Below are 22,160 nucleotides of genomic sequence, written 5' to 3'. Positions count from 1 at the left end.
CCAATGGTCTCCAATTCTGGATTCCCCTAACCCGGGGAAAAGACATAGGCTATTCACCCTATCTATGCCTCTCATGATTTTATAAACTTCTATAAGGTCACCCCTCAGCTTCCCAGCACTTTAAGGAAAATAGTCACAGTCTATTCAGCCCTTCATGAGAGCTCAAATCCTCCAACCTTGGCAAGATCCTTTCTGAATGCTTTCAAGTTTCACAACATCTTTCCTTTAACAGGGAGACCAGAACTGAATGCAGTATTCTAAAAGTGGCCTGACCAATGTCTGTACAGCTGCAAAATGACCTCTCAACTCCCACACTCAGTGCACTGACCAAGTGTACCAAAAGTTGTCTTCTTCACTACCCTGTCAATCTGTGACTCCCTTTTCAAGGAACTCTGAACCTGCACCCTAAGATCTCTTTGTTCAATAACATTACCCATGACTTTACCATTAAGTGTCTAAGTCCTGCCCTGATTTCCCTTACCAAAATGCAGCAGAATAAGGTCCAAAGATGGGCTCAGTAATTCTTTGTCCAGTTACTTGAATGGTTTCTTGTATGTGCTCAACAGAATAGAAGATAGGATGGGAGGAGTTCAAATTTTACTGAACTATTGTGCTAGAAATTGTACCTTTATAGACATTGTATGATACAGTGGGCAAATGTGAGGACTGCAGATGCTGGAAACCAGAGTTTAGATCAGAGTGGTGATGGAAAAGCACAGCAGGTCAGGCAGCATCTGAGGAGCAGGAAAATCGACATTTCGGGCAAAAGCCCTTCATTAGGAATGATATAGTGACAAGTTTGGTTTTAATACACCGCTATTCAGTCATTTCCTCTTGACTGCACATGATTGAATATATTGTCACTGTACAAAGTCTAGGCTCACAATGAAAGTTGTTTGGATAAAATTCTGAAAGGATGAAATTACTGCAGGAACAAAATTCCAGAATTATCTAATGTCTTAAGCAACATGGAGAAAAAAATTGTGAGCAAGGGATAATTAAAATTAAATTCAAATCATATTATAGGAAAAAGATGATTTCATGCAACCATTTGCATAACACTGAGAATATGTTAATAACGTGGCCTTTAATCAACTAAAAATGCTAATAATTTATCTCCAAGGATAAAACCTTTGTTTTATACCAATTTCAGTTCTTCAAGAAGTGAATAATTTCAATAGACATTCAATCAGAAATCAATGTTTATAGAGGTAATGACCAAAAAGAACTGAAATTAGAAGACTAGGGCTCAACAATTCTTGAGTGTTTTCTAATACAGTGTTCACAAAGACGTTGCAAAACTGAGATGAACATATCTGTCAGAACTACTCAGAAGTTAGGACAGGTGTGAAGAAGAGTAATGGGTTTCAGTTTCTCTGCACAGATGCTCCCAAACATGCTGCGAGTCTCTAGCACGTTTTGCTTTTAAAATCAGACATCCAGCATCTGCACTCCTTTACTTTTGTTCGAACTGTCTTTCCAATGATCTTGAGGCACAGAGGAAACTGAATAGGCATGTGACAGAAATAAATGGACAGGATAAATGAATAGGACTGAATAGATTTTTCTATGGAGAGCAAGCATGGAATTAATGGGTTGAATGGCTATAAGGGCTGGTTTCTACTAATCCACTGGAAAAATGTGCTGGTTGTGAAGAATACTGTTAATGTATTTGAGAGAGCTAGATATCTTTCCGTTGCCACAGAATATTACCAGTTGATACAGTCACCCAGCTCTCAACTAATTCAACCAGTTAAGGGTCACTTTCCACCTTTGATGGCATTTTAATGGAAATGAGAGGTGGTGCTACCACATTGGCAGGGGATCCCCAATGAAGGAACTATTGCGTTATGACCACTTCATGGGCCATAGAAAGGGCCTCTGCAATGATGGGACTTTGCATGGTTACAGCTGCAAAGAAAGACTGTGGATACCATTCACCCCACAAATCATCAGGATCTGCTTGCTCCTGCAGCAGTTAACAAAATCTGCCTTGATCCCTTCTCTCCTCCCTCCTATAGACTCAGTAGCTCTTTATTTTCTGATTGGACCATTGCCCCTGGGTGGAAATTTACCAATTGTTGGTGGCACTTAATTGGTAAATTGGTAAAATACCACTGCCTGCCAGTGTAGGTTCCTGATATGATTTCAGTCCCAGTGGTGGGACTATAATTTATTTCCATACATTTCAGCCATATGACTGTATGATTACATTGCATAATTATAAACATGACTGACTATGTACATTAGCACTTCACCAGAAGCTAACAGGCTAGCTACTTATGCAAGGCAATGTGATCATCAATTATAACCCTCTGGTGTCTCATTCTCATCTTTCCTGGATATTGTACATTGGATTTAATGTATTCTTGTCAGTTAATTCAGAGAAATTATACTTATAAATGCTTATCATGTGAAGCATCTCCGAATGAGAAAAAGAAAGCTCCAGCCTTGCATTTCATTTTGAATGCCAGATGTATTTGTATCAGGTTTGTTCCAAATTAGTTTAATATTTTACAGCATGGATGCTCAGAAAATATTTTAATTGCAAAGATTCTTCTTCCTGCTTCCTTCACTCTGATTTACTTAGTATTCTATGTTCCACTGCTTACCATGCAGAAAACTATTATTTAAGTCACTTGAGACTTGTTGGGTTCAATTTTAACTAACGTAAATCCATGGAACTTTAATCTCTATCCAAATCATTTTCACTGCCTTAAATACTTGAAGACTTGTACTGCTTGCTAATAAACCTGTAGTAATGCAGCAGTACATTACCAGTGAGTAATTAAACTCACAGAGGCAACACAGAAGCTTAAGTGACCTTCAGGTCATAAAATGGCCTGTATTCCTTAACTAATCAAATATACATACCATGCCTTTTAAAAGTCCTTTTTCTGATTCTCTTTAAAGGTTATTCACCTGAAACTTTAACTCTCTACCAATGCTGGCTAACCTGCTGAGCATTTCCTGTATTTTGTCATCATTCCTTACTAATACAATGGTTTCATCTCTCATTGATTCTTAGTTACCATTCACAAATGATTATCCAATTGATGCCACCTTCCTCAAAAAAAATCCAGTTAGTCCTTTGCTATATTATCCTTCTAGATCTGTCCGAATATTATGGCTTATCTTTTTAACTTTTTTGCACTTTTCTCTGATATACTTTTATATTTCTCGTAAATCTTCTGCAAATCTTTCTTCTCTGAAGTCTTCTTTCTATGGTGGCCACCTTCTTTGTTCAAGTCAGTCCAGGCCAAAGTCTGGTTCAATGATTGTAATGTATAAGTATTTGGCTGTACAGCTAACAGCTGTTCATATGTCACACATTATTCATCCAAACGCCATCATTTGTGTCATGTCTTGAGCTGGCACCATAATATTACTTAATGTGCCACTGTCCCGAAATGACATTTACAGCTGTATATCTACTATTTGACAGACGGTCAAATGCTAAACATCTTCAAATGACCATTTCAGTCTTGGAGCCTCCAAAACTCAGCACTGTAAATGTCCCTTGATTGGTAGAATAATTAATAATCTGATCTTCCTTCACCTGTAATGATCACCTTTCAACCAAAATGACCATAATGTTTCTTTTTAAGACTTCTCATATGGTGCAAGTATAACCTTTTTTGTGGCTCCCGACCTCAACCACCATTCATTTTTGGATCCCTTGTTTTCACTTTGCTGTAGTTTTCATTGTAAATGTCTCACAGTCCCAAAGCTCCTGTTTAAAAGTCCAGCTTTGTAACTGGAGAAATCAGTATCCCTTGAGAAATCTGTGTGGGCTTGGTAGAAGCTGAAAGGGCTTTGAATGGTCTAATGCTTACCATATGCCTCATGTTAGCCCTCTGCTTTATGTGTTTCGAACATTCCTATCACCAGAAGGGAAAGTCAGGGATGTCTCCATTACTGACAAAGAAAATGTGACTCTAACAGTGTTAGCTTAGGCTCAGCAGGAATAGGTTAGTTGAAAATTAACCAGAACCAAACCAGACACAGACTTTGAGTTATAACATGTACACATATATCTCATACATAAGGAAAACATATTAATTCTTGCTTAATATCTACTCATATTATCCAACAATTATAAAACTTCAGTAATGCCTCAGTGATAACATTCTTGCTTCCGATTTTTGGTGTTGTGCATTCAATCCAACTCAAAACTGTGTGCATATCATCGAGATTGCAGTTCCCAGTATTGAGGGACTATTCCACGATAAGAGTTGCCAGTGATTGGATGAAATGTTAAAGCAGGAACCTGTCTGCCCTAACGATGGTATCACTTGAAGTAAAGCAGAGAAGTGTCATCTGGTGCCTGGCCAGTATTTATTGCACAACTAACATCACTAAAACAGATAATCTGATCATTATTGAAACACTGCTGTTCAACTATGATTATACTTCAATCAAAGTACTTCATAGACTATTAAGTGTTTTGGGGCATGCTGAGGCTATGTAACTTATAGAACAAATGCAAGCCCTTTTCATAAATACTTGTTTTTGCTTACAAATAGACTGACAGGAACTCCTCACAAAAAGAATGGCTTCTGGCCCAAGAAAGGAACAGAGATGTATGCAGTAATGAATGCTGTTCAGTTTGACTCAGTTGATATTGTGCCTTCTGTGGCTGCCAGGTTGCCTTCATAGATAAGCATGTGTGACAAGGGGCCAGGTTTTCATATAGATTTTCTTATTTTCAACCTGGAGAGTCAGATGTTATTCGGAGCTAGGCCCACTGCCTCTGAACAGAGGCAGACATGGGCCTGATGAAGCGCTTATACTTGAAACGTTGATTCTCCATCGCCTCAGATGTTGCCCCTGACCTGCTGTCCTTTTCCAGTACCATACTCTCGACCCTGATCTCCAGCATCTGCAGTCCTCACTTTCTCCCTATCGGTTGTGGAGGTGGGCTGTGTTAATCTTGGCAATCTGTGACTTTGTTTCAGTTGTAAAAGAGCACAAGAACAAAATACAACATTCTAACACTTACTGCTCAAACCCACCCACCCCACAAACTCCACATTCCCCATGTGGCAGCTCTTGACATGTACACCCCTTCAAAGCTGCTCTGTCAATTGATGACCTTTTACCCACCTCACCATACCCTCCATGTTAATCTATGTCTCTCTACCCAACCATCCCTGTGGTCTTTTATCAACCCGATACCAACTTATTGCTAGCTCATGACAACCTATGACCACACCCCTTTCCTCTTAAATACTCATAAACCCATTACAGTGTGGAAGCAGGCAATTCAGCCCATCAAGCCTGCACCAGTCCTCTGAAAAGAACCCCACCCAAACCCAACCCTGTAACCTCGCATTTCCTAATGCTACTCCACCAAGCCTGCACATCCCTGGGCACTATGGGCAATTTACCATGGTCAATCCACCTAACTTCACATCATTGGACTGTGGGAAAAACCAGAACACCAGAGGAATGTGGAAACTCCACACAGACAGTTGCCTGAGGCTGGAATCCAACCTGAGTTCCTGGCACTGTGAGGCAGCAGTGCTAACCACTGATCCACCGTGCTGCCCCATTCCACTCCATTCTAACTCAAAGCCACCACGGGCACTTTTAAGCAACCATTTGGATTTAAATAATGTGAAATTCCAAATGTCTATTGATGATGATTTTCTTTTATTTCTTGGAGCTGTCAATCAAACTGTGAATCTACAAGTCCCTTATTGCAATACTGATTGTTTGTGAAATCAGTCATACAGCACAGTGCTAAAATGGAAACTATCAGCATTTTATGAAAACTTTCGAGTTGTTTTAGAGTTTTACAACTTTAGATATTTTTAAAACAAAAATTTGAACAGCTTGAGGTTTTAAACATGATGAGAGCTTTACTAAGTTCAAATAATGTACATACTCATGATTACTTTTAAAAATCCCAAAGGATTTTTAACCTCACCTGAAGGGAACCTGACCTTTGTGAAACAGTACTTGACATTTCCCATAAGGCACTTTAACTTCCCAAAAGGGGTGGCTGGACCTCTCCCAAAGGGCACCGTGCCTCTCCAAATAACTCCAGTAACTTTAGACCTTTATGTTCTAACATCTAACACCTACGAGTCGTGTTTTGAACATACCACTAATGAAAGTCAAATCTGTTTGAAGTCACCGGCATTTTCACATGTGTAGCTGCCTCCAGGAACTGCACATGTGCAAAATACACCCCATTCCCCATTGCAAAATTTGTGGGTTATGAGTTTAAGGTTGGGACTTCCAATTAATGGTGAAGTCTTCTGTTATGATAATTTGCCCCCAGTATCACTTTAACAGAGCAGATTCCCACAACTGAAAAGGATGCCAACCAGACTTTTTTAAAGTCCCCGCTGATTCCACTGCTGCCCTGAAATCTTGGGTGGTGATTACCAAGGCACTTAATACCTAGTGTGATGATGCCATATTCATAGAGTCATAGAGACGTACAGCCTGGAAACAGACTCTTTGGTCCAACTCACCCATGCCAACAGATATCCTAAATTAGTCTAGTCCTATTTGCCAGCACTTGGTCCATATCACTCTAAACCCTTCCTTCTCTTTGTTAATGCCAAATCTGAATTGTTACAATAGTGATGAGAAAGCCATCACTGCCACTTTGCTATAACATGACGTGAGGCTTGGTACTAGCCAATGGCAGCTTGTGGTAGGGTAGAGTGTTGCCACCAATCCTTTTTGTTATGCTAAATTACGGAGCTCTTTAATGGAAGGGACTGCACCACAAAATCTTTGAAAGCAGGATATAGTTTATTACATCTCAGTAATTATATACAGGTTATATTAGTTCTTAGTTAATTGTGAGGACAAGTGTGATGTGCTGCATTTTGAGACTGCACATATAAAAGGAAAGTATATATTAAATGACAGGGTCCTTAGGAGGATTAATATACAAAGGGATTTGGGGTTATGAGTCCATAGGTCCCTGAAAGTGGCAAAAACAAATGGATAAGGTGGTCAAGAAGCCATAAAGCATGCTTAGCTTCATTGATCAGTGCACTGAGTATAAAAATCAGCAAGTCATCTTGCAGCTGTATACAACTTTAGTGAGGCCACATTTGGAGTATTGTGTGCCGTTCTGGTCATCACATTATAGGAAGCATGTTGACGCTTTGGAGAGGGTGCAAAAGAAGTTTATCAGGATCTGTCCTGATTTGGAGTTTGGATAAACTTGGATCTTTTTCACTAGATCATCAAACACCGAGAAGGGACCTCGTATGAAGTACTTAAAGTTGGACAGCTAGAGAGGTTGTCCCAGGGTGGAAACATCAAATACTAGGGGGCATAGGTGTAAGGTGAGAGGGGAAAAGTTTAAAGGAGACACAAGTGTTTTATACAGAAGGTGGTAGGTGCCTGGAATGCATTGCTCAGCAAAATGGTAGAAGCAGATACAATAGCAATGTTTAAGAGGCATTTAGACAGATGCATGAACAGGTAGGGAATAGAGGGATATGGACAATATGCAGGTAGATGTGATTACCCTGGAATAGCATCATGGTCAGTGCAGATATGGTGAACCAAAGGATCTGTTCGTATAACGATCTATGTTAGGCATTTCGACTATTACTAATAGGTGATAGACAAGCCACATGTCTCCAGCAGGAGACTGTGTTAGTGCCCAATTAACTCAAACTGCTCAGAACTGATGGCTGTTCCATCCAGTCACTGTGCTATATCAGTATAGGTGGGATTTCAGCATAGCTGATAGATTTCAAATCCATTGTCTTACATATCGTACACACTATCAACCCATCACTCCCAATCTTTATCTTCTCCATTAATCCAATACACAATGATGTAGACAACTGTAATATATTTAGCACTACGCCTTTTAACCTTCCCCCACCCCCAAGTTTCTAGCTTCATAAATTTAAGTAATCTGGAGGTTTCATAGCACTTCCAGAACTTTTTTGTTTCAGACTTGGAAGATTGGGTAGGTCAATGGCTTGAGGAGCGTTGATCTCACGTATCTTTCATTGAGGACTTAGTTGATGAGTTTTGGTGGTCCACTGGTCCATTGCCTTAACTGGCGGACCTTTGGTTTCATGGATATCCTTCATGGAAGACAGTTGGACTAATGAAGGAAGTAGCTTCATCCTTACCACCATGTGCTGATCGTGTGACTGAAAGCTGTCACCAGTTTGAAAGTTTCAGATGTCTTCATGCTGTGTGTCCTTTCGCCTGGTGCAGTAGATATTTTCCATACCAATATCATTAATGGTATTGACTGTTCTGTGTCAAGACCATATGCAGCAGACTATCATGCTGTCAGGATTGGTTTGCTGAAATTTCACCAATGATCTCAGGTCGATTGTACTGCTTAATTTTCAAACCAGTATATGTGTGATGTCTCTCACATCTTGAAAACAGCTATCCTCTGAGGGTTCTTCAGTGGTGTCAGAGATGGAAACATTTCTGTAGCCCTTTGAAATCTGCAGCTGTTTCAATACTGATAGAGTGAATAATCACCATCCCCCAAATAAGTGACTCCTGCTGGTTGGTATATCTTTTTAGGTTCAGCTCTTAAACTTGGAAGGCCTACAAACTCTCAATGGATTGTGTTTTCTTGGTGGTTTTGATGCTGGTTTTCTTGTGAATTGGTTGAACCATAACAATTAAAAACACCATGATGAGGGCGTAAAGGCATTCTTACTCAAAGGTGAGCTTTGTTGGTCCTGGCTGATGTACACATTCATGAAAGTACCGTAATTTTTATGCTTTCATGACAATCATCACATTCCTTTAATTGCATTGTTTACCGCATACACGTAGGTCTGTTGAAGGTAAATTCAAGATATCCCATCCAATAAGACAGAAGATAAATTCATCCCTTTATCAAACATATTGAGCAAGATGTCTATTGACAAAATAAGTACAGTCACAGTTGGTAGTATTGGATCTCCTATTATCCCTTGATATCTCCTCCAATAGAGATGTATTTTCAAATGGAAGTGGGTGATTAACTGTATAGACTCTTTACCTGTGTACCCACTAGTGCTTCAGCTGTTCTGGAACTGTTTCTGACTTCTGCACACCCTTTGGAAGTGACCCTTTTTGTTTCAGAACTGCAACACCTTTTTTTTAAATCATACCTTGAACTTCCCTTTATCTGTGAAGAATTTGTGTTCACAGGATGTCACTGACTTTGATGCTTTGCTAACTTTGAGTGTTGGGTTGGCATGTGACTGTTTAGAGTAATTGCACCTGAAGAAATTCTGTTGGTCTCCTATGGTAAGATTGTTCTTGCCTCTCAGGGATCATCTGTGATTTTTCCTGTTTTTGCTTTCAAGACAATTTGGAATCTTCTTCTAAAGTTAAATTTTCCTGGACCATAGAAGGTTTAATCGAGACTCTGAAAGTTCTGATCACAATTAGATTACTTACAGTGTGGAAACACGCTCTTCAGCCCAACAAGTCCACACCGACCCGCCGAAGCACAACCCACCCAGACCCATTCTACATTTCACTCCTTCACCTAATACTACGGGCAATTTAGCATGGCCAATTCACCTAACCTGCACATTTTTGGACTGCGGGAGGAAACCCACGCAGACGCGAGGAGAATGTGCAAACTCCACACAGTTAAATAAACTCACCAACACATGGGCATCTCCACAAATGATTGGATTAGTTATGGTGTGGAAACAGTCCCTTCAACCCAACAAGTCCACACCAACCCAGACCCATTCACCTAACACTACAAGCAATTTAGCATGGCCAGTTCACCTACGGTAGCACAGTGGTTAGCACTGCTGCCTCACAGCACCTGAGACCCGGGTTCAATTCCCGACTCAGGCGACTGACTGTGTAGAGTTTGCACGTTCTCCCCGTGTCTGCGTGGGTTTCCTCCGGGTGCTCCGGTTTCCTCCCACAGTCCAAAGATGTGCGGATCAGGTGAATTGGCCATGCTAAATTACCCGTAGTGTTAGGTAAGGGGTAAATGTATGGGTGGGTGGCGGGTCGGTGTGGACTTGTTGGGCCAAAGGGCCTGTTTCCACACTGTATGTAATCTAATCTAATCTAACATGCACATTTTTGGACTGTGGGAGGAAACACGGGGGGAATGTGCAAACTCCACACAGTCAGTTGCCTGAGGCAGGAATTGAACCCGGGTCTCTGGCGCTGTGAGGCAGCAGTGCTAACCACTGTGCCACCGTGCCACACTTGTCTCTTATGAATTCTGATGCAAGACTCTTTATTCACAAGTTCAACTAATCTGTAAAAGTCACATATAAAATTGTCAAAGATTCTTCAGGAAGTTGAACTCATCCTGTAAGTCTTGCTTGTTCAAGAGTTCTACCTGTCCTCAAGTTACAGTCACTATTAAAAGCTTTTACAATGTTCTCAAAAGTGTCTGCAATTTTCTTTAATATTTGGGTGATTTATAAGGTCATCAGTTATAGAACCTACTGAATAGAGTAGTGCATAAGATATCATCAATAAAGTCAAGGTTTCATTCCTGAAAATCATAACATTGAGTGAAAAGACTTTGCATGAAGCATTGATTCCATTGGAATTCCATATCCAGGGTAAATCAGAAAACTGGAAGTCCAAAAGACTGGAAATTGGTTCTGTAGGGCCTTCCTTAGCATTTCATTTTTTACATCAAATCAGATTTAACTGATCTTGATTTACTACGCGTATTTGGAAGCACACACAGACATCAAACACAGTTGACTTATATTCCCAATGGTTTCATCTGTTGTAGTGTCATCAGAAAATTACCTGATAAATAAAATATCCTCCCTAATAATTTACACCAAAACTGGAAAAAGAAGAGAAAGTGTGAAGGGAAGAAATGGGATAAGTAATTCAATTAGACTAATTTCAGAGTCCCTGCACTGTGGAAGCAAAACCATTTGGCCCATCAAGTCCACACCAACTCTCCAAAAAGCATCCCATCCAGACCCACCCCACTACACTATCCCTGTAAACTTGCTTTTCCAATAGGCAACTGAACTAGCCTACACATCCCTGGCAATTTAGCATGGCCAACCTACCTGTCTGCACAACTTTGGAAGGGAACTGGAGCACCAGGGGGAAACCCACGCAGATACAGGAAGAACATGCAAATTCCACACAGAGAGTTACCTGAGAGTGGAATTGAACCCGGGTCCCTGGTGTTGTAAGGCAGCAGTGCTAAGCACTGAGCCACTCTCTGACCCAAATTTCTCTTGGATTTAGTGCAAATTGTAGAGGTAAGGGCTAACACCCGAATGTGTACATAGGGTGCCTTGTCATTGATGCCGCCGTGATCATAGCATATGGCGAAAGGGCCCTGATAAAGCAGTTCTAACTTGGATACTGTGTAGAATGTAATGTACATATTTAACTAGATGCAAATAAGTGTTTAAAATAAAAGTTAATCTTTATCTTCACCTTAGACCAAGACTTCACAAACATTGCCTCGAACTCAACCTCAGGACAGTAGAAAAATCAGTTCCCAATCAGTGCTCTGACATGTAAGTGCTGATTTTCCTAAGCATTATATACTTAGGGAGCAGGTAGGTGTTGTGCATCCAGAGTGCATTCAATTCAGGTTGGATTATTTACAGAAATCATTACTCCACAGGCATAGACTCTTCCCCAGAACTGAATTTTAGGATTTTGTTAGGTCTAAATGACTCTCAGAAAAGAAATGATTGCCAGTGCCTTGGTTCCTGCTCAAAGGGGTGACATTCCTTATTCAGGTCCATGGGAGGATGGGCATATAAAGAAAATTCATGACTTAAGTGATAATCTGCTCTCTGATACCCAGTTTGGGTCCTACCAAGATCATTCATCTTCTGGCCTCATTATAGGCTTACTTCAAACTTGGACAGAACAGCTAAATTCCAGAGGATAAGGTGACATCAAGGCAGTTTTTTAACTGTGTGTGGCATGAAGGAGGCTTAGCAAAACTGGAATCAGGGGAAAACTTTCTGTTGGTTAGTGTCATACTGAACACATAGGGAGATCACTGTGGTCACTGGAGATCAATCATCTCAGCTCCAGAACCTTACTGTTGGAGTTCCTAGAGTGCTAGGCCCATTCATTTTCAGCTGCTTCATCAATGAACCTCCCTCCACCATGTAATCAGAATTTGGGCTGCTCATTGATGATTGCACAATGTTTCAGGGCCATTTGCAAATCCCCAGATACTGAAGAAGTCCATATCTAAGTAGCAAGCTTGAAGAATATCCAAATGTAGGCCAACAAGGGAGGGAAATAACATTTGCATTACACAATTGCCAATGAGAGAAAAAGAGAAAAGCTAACCATTCTCCTTTTACTTTCAGTGGTGTTACGCATCACTGAAATCCCAGTAAAATTTTGTGTGGGTTACCATTAATCATTAACCAGAAATTAAACTGACCCACCATATAAATACTGTGGCTACTGGGGCAGGTCAGAGGCTAGGAATACTGCAGTGAGTACTCACCTCCTGACTCCCCAAAGCCTGTCCACCATCTACAAGGTACAAGTGAGGTGTGCGAGAAAGTGAGAACTGCAGATGTTAGAAAGTCAGAGTCAAAAAGTGAAGGGCTTATGCCTGAAATAGCGACTCTCCTGCTCCTCAGATGCTACCTGATCTGATGTGCTTTTTTAGTGCCACACCCTTTGACACTAGTCAGGAGTGCGATAGAATACTCCCCAATTGCCCGGGTGACCGCAGCTCCAACAACACTCAAGAAGCTGGGCACTATCAAGGACAAAGCAGCCTGCTTGATTGGAATCACATGCACAAACACTTACTCCCTCTATCACTAACATTTAGTCAGCAGCTGTATGAACCATTTACAAGGTACATCGCAGAAATTCACCGAGGTTTCTTAGACAGCAGCTTCTAAATGGTGACCACTACTATGTAGAAGGGCAAGGGCAGCAGATAAAACAGGAACACCACCACTCGCACGTTCACTTCCAAGACACACACACCATCCTGACTTGGAAATGTTTCATTATTTTTTCAGTGTTGTTGAGTCAATTTCCTGCAACTCCTTCCCTAAAGGCATTGCAAGTCAACCTATAGCACATGGACTGCAGCCTCTTCCCTAAGGGCAACCAGAATGGGAATAATTTCTGGTTCAGCCAGCAATGCCAAGCTCCTGTGAGTGAAAAAGAAAAACATTCTTATTGTATTGGTTGGCTTGCCTCTTCCTCTGCTATAAAAGGCCTTGTGTGCAATTTGTGACAGTCATTCAAAAAACACCCTTTAAACAGGCACTAAGCTCAAGGTTTATTGCTCAATTCATGCATGTCCTACTCAATGTGAGCACCCTCTGGTGTTGGAGGTGACAACATTGACACAAAAAGGAGAATAAGCTTCTTCTTTCAATATCATGTCAGTTTTTATTCTGCTTAGAATGGGTAATTTAGAAATTCTGGATGAATGAACGCAGAAGGACTGATGAACCTTCTTATCTGTAATTAACTTCTGAACCTGAATCCACAAAGCCTAAATTTAGTGTGCCAGTTTTTAATTGACAATCATTTTCAATTGTTCTGTACTGGAAATTTACCTAAATGGTACATTTATGTTTTGGCTGAGTGAAACCAATTTATAGCATAAAGATAAGTGGTGGAATTGTTGAGAAACTTAAACCATGGTACTAACACAATAACATTTCTAATAAATGATTGAATCTTGACAAGCTTTTGAAATGTTTTCCCAATATGTAAAAGTAAGGAAAGTGACATCACCACATTTGATGGGTTAGTGCACTCAATGCTATGTGACTGTGCCAAGTTTATCATAAAGGACCTCTGCTTATCACCTAGTCAGCATGGATTCAGCTGGTCTCAGCTGAGGTCGCACAGAAATACTATTATCGTCTTGTGACTCTGGGTTATTGAAGGGGAAAAACATCAAATTGAATTTCCACTCCTGTCAATGTTGTATACTTCTCGCTACTTTCATAGAATCCCTACAGTGTGGAAGCAACTATTCAGCTCATCAAGTTCACACTGACTCTCTGAAGAGCATTCAACCCATACCCACCCCCTACCCTATCCATGTAACCCTGCATTTCCCATGCCTAATCCACCCAGCCTGCACATCCCTGGACACTATTGGCAATTTAGCATGGCCAATCCACTTAACCCGCACATTTTTGGACAGTGGGAAAAACTGGAGCACCCAGTGGTTCAGTTTCCTAACACTCAGCCAATTTTGCATTTACATTGCAATTGTTTAGTTTATTCTATAAGCTGTCATTTTTCTTACAATTCAGTTGTGTGGCACTATAGCAAATGCTATCTTTATGTCTATGTATACCAATCAAGAACGTGACCTTTGTCAAACATTTCTGCCACCTCTTAAAAAATCTCCAACAAATTAGCTAAACGCAATTTTCCCTTTAGAAATTCATGTTGGCATTTCCTAATCGTAGTCACTTGGAAATTTTTATTTCACATGACTACAAATTCTATCCTGAATCATTGTTTCTGGGAGTTTCTTCATACCGAGTTAAACTGACAGGCCTGTGTTTGTTGGGTTTATTCTTACAATCTTTCTTGAACAAGGCCACAATGTTTGCAATTTTCCAGTCATCTAGTAACTTTCCCAAGTCTGAAAAATGATGGCTAGTGGCCCTCCAGTCTCTACTCTCACTTTTTCTCAAACTCCTTGGCTGCATCTCATCTGGTCCTGAATCCTTGTCAACTAGGGGCACCATCAATCTATCCAATATTCCTTATTTATTAATTTTGAATATCCCTAGTGATTGAGTTTCCTCCTCTGTCATCATATCTTAAGTAGCATCTCCCCCTTGGTAAAGACAGATGCAAAGTATTGATTCAACACTTCAGCCATGTCCATTGCTTCCATCTGTAATTTCCCTTTCTGGTCTTCAATTGGCTCTACTCCTCCTCTTACCACTGTTTCATTCTGTGTACTGCCTTGAGGAGATTTTGGGACACCCCGTATTTTGGCTGTCAGTCTTTTCTTATAATTTCTCCTTGCTCCTCTTGTGTGTTTTTCTACCATCCCTCTGAATCCTCAATATTTCTCTTGGCTTCTCAATTACATTTTCTACCTGCCATTTGGCACAAGCACACTTTATATTAATTTCTATCTCTTTTGTCAACCAGGGAGGGCTGGAGTTGACTTATCTTTTCCATTTGAGGTAAGATACCTCTATTCTATTTTATCATTGATCTTTAATCACACTCAGCCTCCAACATTTCCATTACCTTTCCTTTGTTCTACCTAGCCCTCCACCTTGTTACAACTGCGTGCAGCCCAACACATTCCACCTCTCCTCAGTTTTAAAGAATGCAAAGATTAGATCCAACATGACAACACTGTTTCCTCCTCCACAGATGCTGCCAGACCTGCTGAGTTTCTCCAGCATTTTCTGTTTTCACTGCAATAATGCATGGTATGGTACAGCTGTCTAAATCTTTGACATTAGGGGAAAGGTTGAAGAAACTAATTTTTTTTTAATCTTCTGAATGTAGGAATAAAGCAGCAATAATGGATCCAATTAGTTAAGCATTAAATTTGTTTTTGCCAAAAATAGCATCAGTGGTATGTGCAAACTTGGTGCAAATTGCAAGCTGTATTGCATGATACTGTTTTCCCCTAGCTGTGCATTCCTCATAATTAAAATCTTGCTACTTAAATCAGCATGTGGCATTTAGTGTGCTGGCTCAGCTGGTGCTTTATATACAATGTCTGGGAGCGATGGCAGCAGGGAGCAATAAAGAAGACAAGTTACTGTTCTCCTGATTACCGTTTGGAGATTTATTTTTCTTCCTACTTGAAACATTGCTTTTTTAGTCACTAAGTTTCTGTTCTGATGAAATTAGAAGAGTGAAGCAGTTTTCACAATATATCTTTGCCTTTCGTATTGCCTCGAAAAAAAAATTGGAGAATAAATTCAAAACAAAGGTTTTGGTTGATTACAGTGAAAACATCTTAGATGGTTAACATTTGGACTTTTCTTTATCCTATGTCATATTTGGAAAATTAATTGAAAATTTTTCTTTGTACAATTATTTAGGTAAAAGAAATGTAGATAAGTTGCTGATTCTTAAACCTTATGTTAACAAGGTGAAGAGTTCAGGTCCAAACTACTGGAGCCAATCAGGTTTGAAGGGTAGAAGGGTAGGCAAATGTGATTGATGGTAGTGAGTGTGCATCAATACATGAACAGATTTAAAGCCATTCAAAGGTCTGGCCCTCAAGTTAACATGGAATGGGAGGGGGAAACTGTAATAACTCGGGAAGCTTGAGTGGAAGGAAACACCATTTATTATTGTACTCAAAAACAGAGTCACTACTTGTGGAATTCACAGCCTGTCCCAGCATGGAACAGACAGTTAAACAGACCTATCTTTTTTTATATATATATTTTCTAATTAACTTTTCCAGAGAGATGTTATGCCATACCTCTGGAAACTTGGGTCTTGAACCCAGGTCTCTTTGCTTAGATGTAGGGACACTACCACTACCTCTACCACAAGACCACTTCCTGGGTCTACTTTATCTTTTTCTCTTTATTGCCAGAAGTGTTATCACATTCAACTGAATGACTTTTCCACCACCAAAATCACCGCAACTTTTACTTTTGTTTTCTTTCCATTAAACAAGTACTAGTAATCACATTGTGCAGCCAATTCAATATTTACGTACAAAGTCTGTTAAGGGCAAACTATCCAAAGTGGGAGGAAGTAGGGATGGAGGGAAGGGACTAAATCAAAATGGAGCTGGAGGGGGAAATAAAGCATGGTAAACCCCATTGTGCCCACACTCTCTAAAGGCATCAACAGCATCAATTGACACTGCGTGGTCCCTCTCCAAAGACACCTGGGCACAAATGTAACCAACGAAGAAGGGCAGGCATATGACTCCCTCCACTACTGGGTTTGCTTTTTCAAAAAATTACCCTTTTTTTCTCTAATCAACTTGCTTCAAGATACTATTGTCCACCTCTGGAATGGGTGGGACTTGAACTCAGGACTCTAGATCCAGAGCTGGGGGGGGTGCGGGGGGGGGGGGGGGGGGGGGGGGGGGTGGGGGTTGGAGGGGAGAACCCTGTATCTGCTTTATAAATGGCTCGGGTTATGACTCCAACTGAGCAGTCAAAGAACTCATACGTAGTGAGCTCCACAGGGAGATTACTTAGTGATTCCCTATGAACCTTGTAGCTGTATTCATGGAAACAACAGATGATGGACTGTAGATCAAAACTTAGTGCACTTGTTTAACAGGTTCTTGTTATTTATCTCAGTGAATTCATTAAAACAAAATCAGAATTGTTATAGTACAAAAGGAGGACATTCAGCCCAATATCTCCAACTGCACAAACTAGTTTTAAACAAAAGTAAGGCTTTGTGTTCCACAATCTCATCATAATAATCTTATTATGATTAGTTAACAGTTTTTTTTAAACAGTGTACAAAGGAATGTCTACTAGCTACATAACATGAAGAGTTGTTCAATAGATGTCATTTTATAAACTATGGCTCATTTTGCATGTATTTGCTTCATCAGAATAGTGTCCTGTTCAATATTAAAAACCACACGACACCAGGTTATTGTCCAACAGGTTTAATTGGAAGCACACTAGCTTTCAGTGCCTCGCTCCTTCATCGAGTGATAGTAGAGCTGATGAAGGAGCGACGCTCCGAAAGCTAGTGTGCTTCCAATTAAACCTGTTGCACTTAAACCTGGTGTTGTGTAATTTTTAACTTTGTACACCCCGGTCCAACACTGGCATCTCCAAATCATGACTGTTCAATATTGACTTTTATGTGCAGACAAATGAAAGATCCAAACCAGTAGTAACATTCTGAAAGGGTTTATGCTAGTTAGGTATGTTGAGAGACACATGGTAAGGACTAACAAATGGATCCTTGTTTTCAGTGAAAGCCTTTCACAGAAGTTAGTGAAAAGAGAATCTGTCAGAGAAGTCCAATCCTAGGGTCGTAATTTGAGGTGAGTGTCCATCACAATCTTACCACTGCCCAATCGCCGCGTTGATTTTTCTGGCCCTCCTTGGAAATGACAATGTGGATCTCTCAACCAGCTCTCCAGCCATTTGACAGGACCCTCACCTCCTTGACAGACTACACCCAACATATTGGGTTGATGAGCTCAGCAATCTCAACCATCAACTCTCTCTCCCCAGATGCTAACAGACCTGCTTAGTATTTTCAGCATTTTCTGTGTTTGTTTTGGTTTTTCAACATCTGCTGTATTTTAGTTCTGTAATTTGAAACTGTACTCCCATGTATCAGGGTTAAAATTACACCAAGAACATTTCCTTAGCTTACCAATCCTAGCAATAAATGGTATCCTCCAGAGGTTAGGGTTGAAGGAGCAGTGGAGTAGGGTCTTTGGGGATGCTTGACAGTAAAGACATTAGGGTTTTTTTTATCTTGAGATGATCCAGTAAAGAATTTCAACACAGAAAAATGTGGTCGAAAGCACTTGATGTATTCTAGCCTGCTTTTGAGTGACTAAATTGACTTCAGTAAGAGGGAGGAGAGTTTTCCTTGGCACAAGTATATCAAAAGCTGAATATTAGGCATTGGAACTTGATGGCAGATAATCAATTATAATAAAAGGAGACTCAAACATCAGGCATCTGGGATTTAAAAATTCCCATGGTATATCCCCAAATGAAGGACATCTAGGTGAGAAACTTGGAGTAGGGTTTTGCAGGCTGTGGTGGGTTAGGTAGAAATGCAGAAGTATGCAACAAAAGAGGTGAGAAATGCAGTGAAGTGCATAAAAGGGGCAGGTAACATCAAATGTCAGTTTTGTGATATGGGTCACAATGCAATGCTGATATCCTGCTTTAGTCAGGACAGTTGGTATAAGGTAGAAGGAGCCTTTAAAAAGGGAAAAAGATATCACTAGCTGCATACCAGATCTCAGATAAAAAGCCGTAGTGTTTATAAAACCATCCACAATAAGATTATGGTAGTCAATGCAAACTCTGGAGGGAAATGCCAAGTGTTGTGATAACTGCTAGGTCAGGATTCAAGGCAGGATTGGGAAGCATTGAGAGTAAGAGTAGAATTTCAATGATTAGACACTAACAAAAAAATTGATGACAAAGAAAGACAGAGTAGATATTCATAAAGAGGCAGCAAATAGTGCCTTGAAGGGACCTTCTGAGATTGTGAAGAAATTCCATCTTACAAATGACATTTTTTTTCTGTTTTTTTATATTCCCAGACTCTGAGCTGTGGTAAATCAGTATTCAATTTAATTCACACATTATATGTTCAGTTGCAAAACTGTTCAATTTCACACCATATCCTAATCCATCTACCTAGATCAATGTGATCACAACATTTTTTACTTGCACCTACCTTAAGAACACAGATATATACTTGGAGAAAGCTTTCCTGCTAGCACTCACATCTCGACTAACATATTATCCTGTACTCAAAAAAACTCCCACAAAAATCAGAAAAAACTGTGGCTATCAAATTTACTAACAGTTGCTTTAAAAACATAAAAGCTAAACATGCAAAACAAATGACACTGCAAGACTCTGATCATGTCACAAAGATTCCTACGCTTGTTTTAAAACTTGACCAAACATGTTTCTCGTATCAAATTCAATCATCTGCATGACAACTCCTTTCTCACTTGAAGTTGTAGTCATATTAGCATTCCATGGACTGTTTACCATTTGCGTATTTTCATCCTTGGAGGGCTAAAATTTTCAAATCTTTTGAAAAAGGCGGAAGACTTTAAAATGCAGTAGAGAATTGCACTTCTGTAGCTACTTGTTAAGATGACATTTCACTTGTTCCAATGTTTAGCCCTGAGCAATATGCAAGATCAAATCATGCAACATGCTTTTTCCCTCTGCAGAACTACTACTGACTTACTAAAATGAGTGCAAATAACTGCATATGCTAGAAATCGGGAAACAAGAACAGTGAGCTGGAAATATCCAGGAAGTCTGACAGAATCTGCAAAAGGAGTGTTAATGTTTCATGTCAAATTTCACTTTTTCTGCTTTATTGGTGCTAGCCAATGGCTTAATTCTTCGTCAGATGATTCTCTCAAATGAATACACATATTGACCAAGCAGCCCCAGATCCCTTCATGTTCTGGTCATCTCTGTGTGTACGATAGTAGCTCTGCTTAGCCTCGAATGGTGGCTGGTGTCACTGTAGCACGAGGGAAGGATGAAAATTTTGTGGCTCACTTGTCAAGCAGTAAAAGTTACCTGATCTTTTTAAGTAAATATTTTGAATGTTATCAGCCATATTACATTACTACTGACATTGCAAACCAGTGACCAGTCCATAATAATTTAAGTTGAAAACAATAATAAATGTAATCATCTAGACTTACTTCTTGAAGGAACCCTCAGGTTTGATTTGAAGAACAACAATGAATCTGCCTGGATCCTAATTTCATAATCTTTTACAGATTCATAATCCAAAGTTTTATTTGTTGTGATGACTCCTGTACGATTGTTGATCCTAAATACACCTGAAATGGGAAATAGCCAAATGTTATTTACACAGGAAAACAGCGGATTTCATTAATTTAGATTATTTCTGATTTGTTTTAAGATGCAGAAGGGGAGAAATTCAAAATGGAGTGCTTTCCAAATCTCAAACTTTATCCTTTAGTCATCAAACACTCTTAACATCAATAAAACAGCATCTTAGATGGTCAGTACGAGAATAGAGTAGAGAAATCCCATTGAGAATGAGGAAATGGGGAGACAGCAGAAGATGAATGTCAATGTAATTGACCATTCTCAGGAGATGGGGGTGGGGCACACAGTCTGTCATGAACTTGTTTGTCATTGAAGCAGCCTTCGCAGTGACTCTTTTACCTAACCACTTCCACAGTTCTTGAATTGTCATTGAGTGCAAAGGTGATGATAGCTTGCATCTATCAAAGGACAGATTTCTGGTTAAAAGGACAGAAGCCAGAGTGGCAATTGTGCAAAGCTTTCCATGCTGACAGCATCTAGAGGAATGGAAAGGAGGCTTGAGAAGGCCATGCCATGGTTTCAAATTCTTTCTGGAGATTCCACTGTTTGATCTGAGGAACTACAGAGAAGTACCATTTTCCCCTAATGACAAGAAGATTCCAGCCTGTCAAATCAGGAAGGCATGGAGAGAAATGGCTGAGGAAGAAAGTAGGCAGCAGTGTTGTCCCTTGATCCTGCGTGCAGTGCCCAAGAGGTTTGTTGAATTCATCAGGATGGACAAAAACTGTCCAATCTCCACATTCTAACATCCCCAATGTTCTCTTGCAAAACACTCTTCAACCATTATACCTTACAGTCGCACTCCTTTTTTTTCCCCCAGACACCTCACCAAACCCTCATTTGAATAGCCAACACTTGCACTCACTCTTCTCTTATTGGTATGCTTCTTGGTAAGTGAAAGACTATTGTCATCTTTCTCTCTGCATAGTCCATTTCTCATGGTTATGATTCTCTGTTTTCTTCTCTCTGTTGGAGATAGTGCACAACTCTAGGGAGAAGTAGTGAACGGATGATGGTCCTTCATTGATAGCCACCTTGACAGCCACTAGCAATGCATGCTCACCAGGACCACAGAGATGGCAGACATCAGCACAAACCTGCTGTGAGAACCTGAACCTCTTGAGGGACTGGTGCTTACATATATCCAGAAAGGTGATCTTCTTTATCTAAACCCTATACTGTGGGTAATGCAGCCTTTGAACTAGATTTCTGCACTAATCCCCTCTGACCCATGGAGAGAAACATGGTTGAGAAGAGGGTCCTGCTGCTGAAGCTTTTTTGATTCATGTCCAGGTTGTGGGTATTGATGTCTGGGTCAACACTTATTGCCCAACTCTAGTTGAGAAGGTCATGATGAGTTGTCTTCTTGAACCACGGCTGTCCATGAGGTTCACAATGCTCTTTCGGATAAAGTTCCAGGGACATTGAGCCAGTGACACTGAAGGAATGGCAATATGTTTCCAAGTCAGGATGATGAGTAGCTCAGAAGGGAACTTGCAGTTGGTGGTGTTCCCATGTACCTGCCACCCTGCAAAACCACAAAGTTGGTCATTGGTGGATGGCTTCCAGTGCCACACACTGCTGGATCTTGGTAATGAAAGAATGAGCAGATTAATAACTAAGACCATAAGGTATAGGGTCAGAATTAGGCCATTTAGCCCATTGAGTCTGCACCGC

General features: G+C 40.3%; 1 protein-coding gene across 1 annotated transcript in view; it reads right to left on the bottom strand.

Moving 5' to 3' along the window:
• pcdh15b (protocadherin-related 15b) overlaps positions 1–22,160 on the bottom strand; it is a 642,771-nt gene that overhangs the window by 100,296 nt on the left and 520,315 nt on the right. Inside the window, exon 25 of the mRNA XM_060841768.1 lies at positions 20,330–20,470. Coding sequence (XP_060697751.1) covers positions 20,330–20,470 — 141 coding nt within the window. The remainder of the gene's footprint in view (positions 1–20,329; positions 20,471–22,160) is intronic.

The sequence above is a fragment of the Hemiscyllium ocellatum genome, chromosome 22 (genome assembly GCF_020745735.1).
Source record: "Hemiscyllium ocellatum isolate sHemOce1 chromosome 22, sHemOce1.pat.X.cur, whole genome shotgun sequence".
Classification (NCBI taxonomy): Eukaryota; Metazoa; Chordata; class Chondrichthyes; order Orectolobiformes; family Hemiscylliidae; genus Hemiscyllium; species Hemiscyllium ocellatum.
The sequence above is the reverse complement of the archived record's forward strand: the minus strand, read 5'-3'. Positions and strand labels throughout refer to the sequence as shown.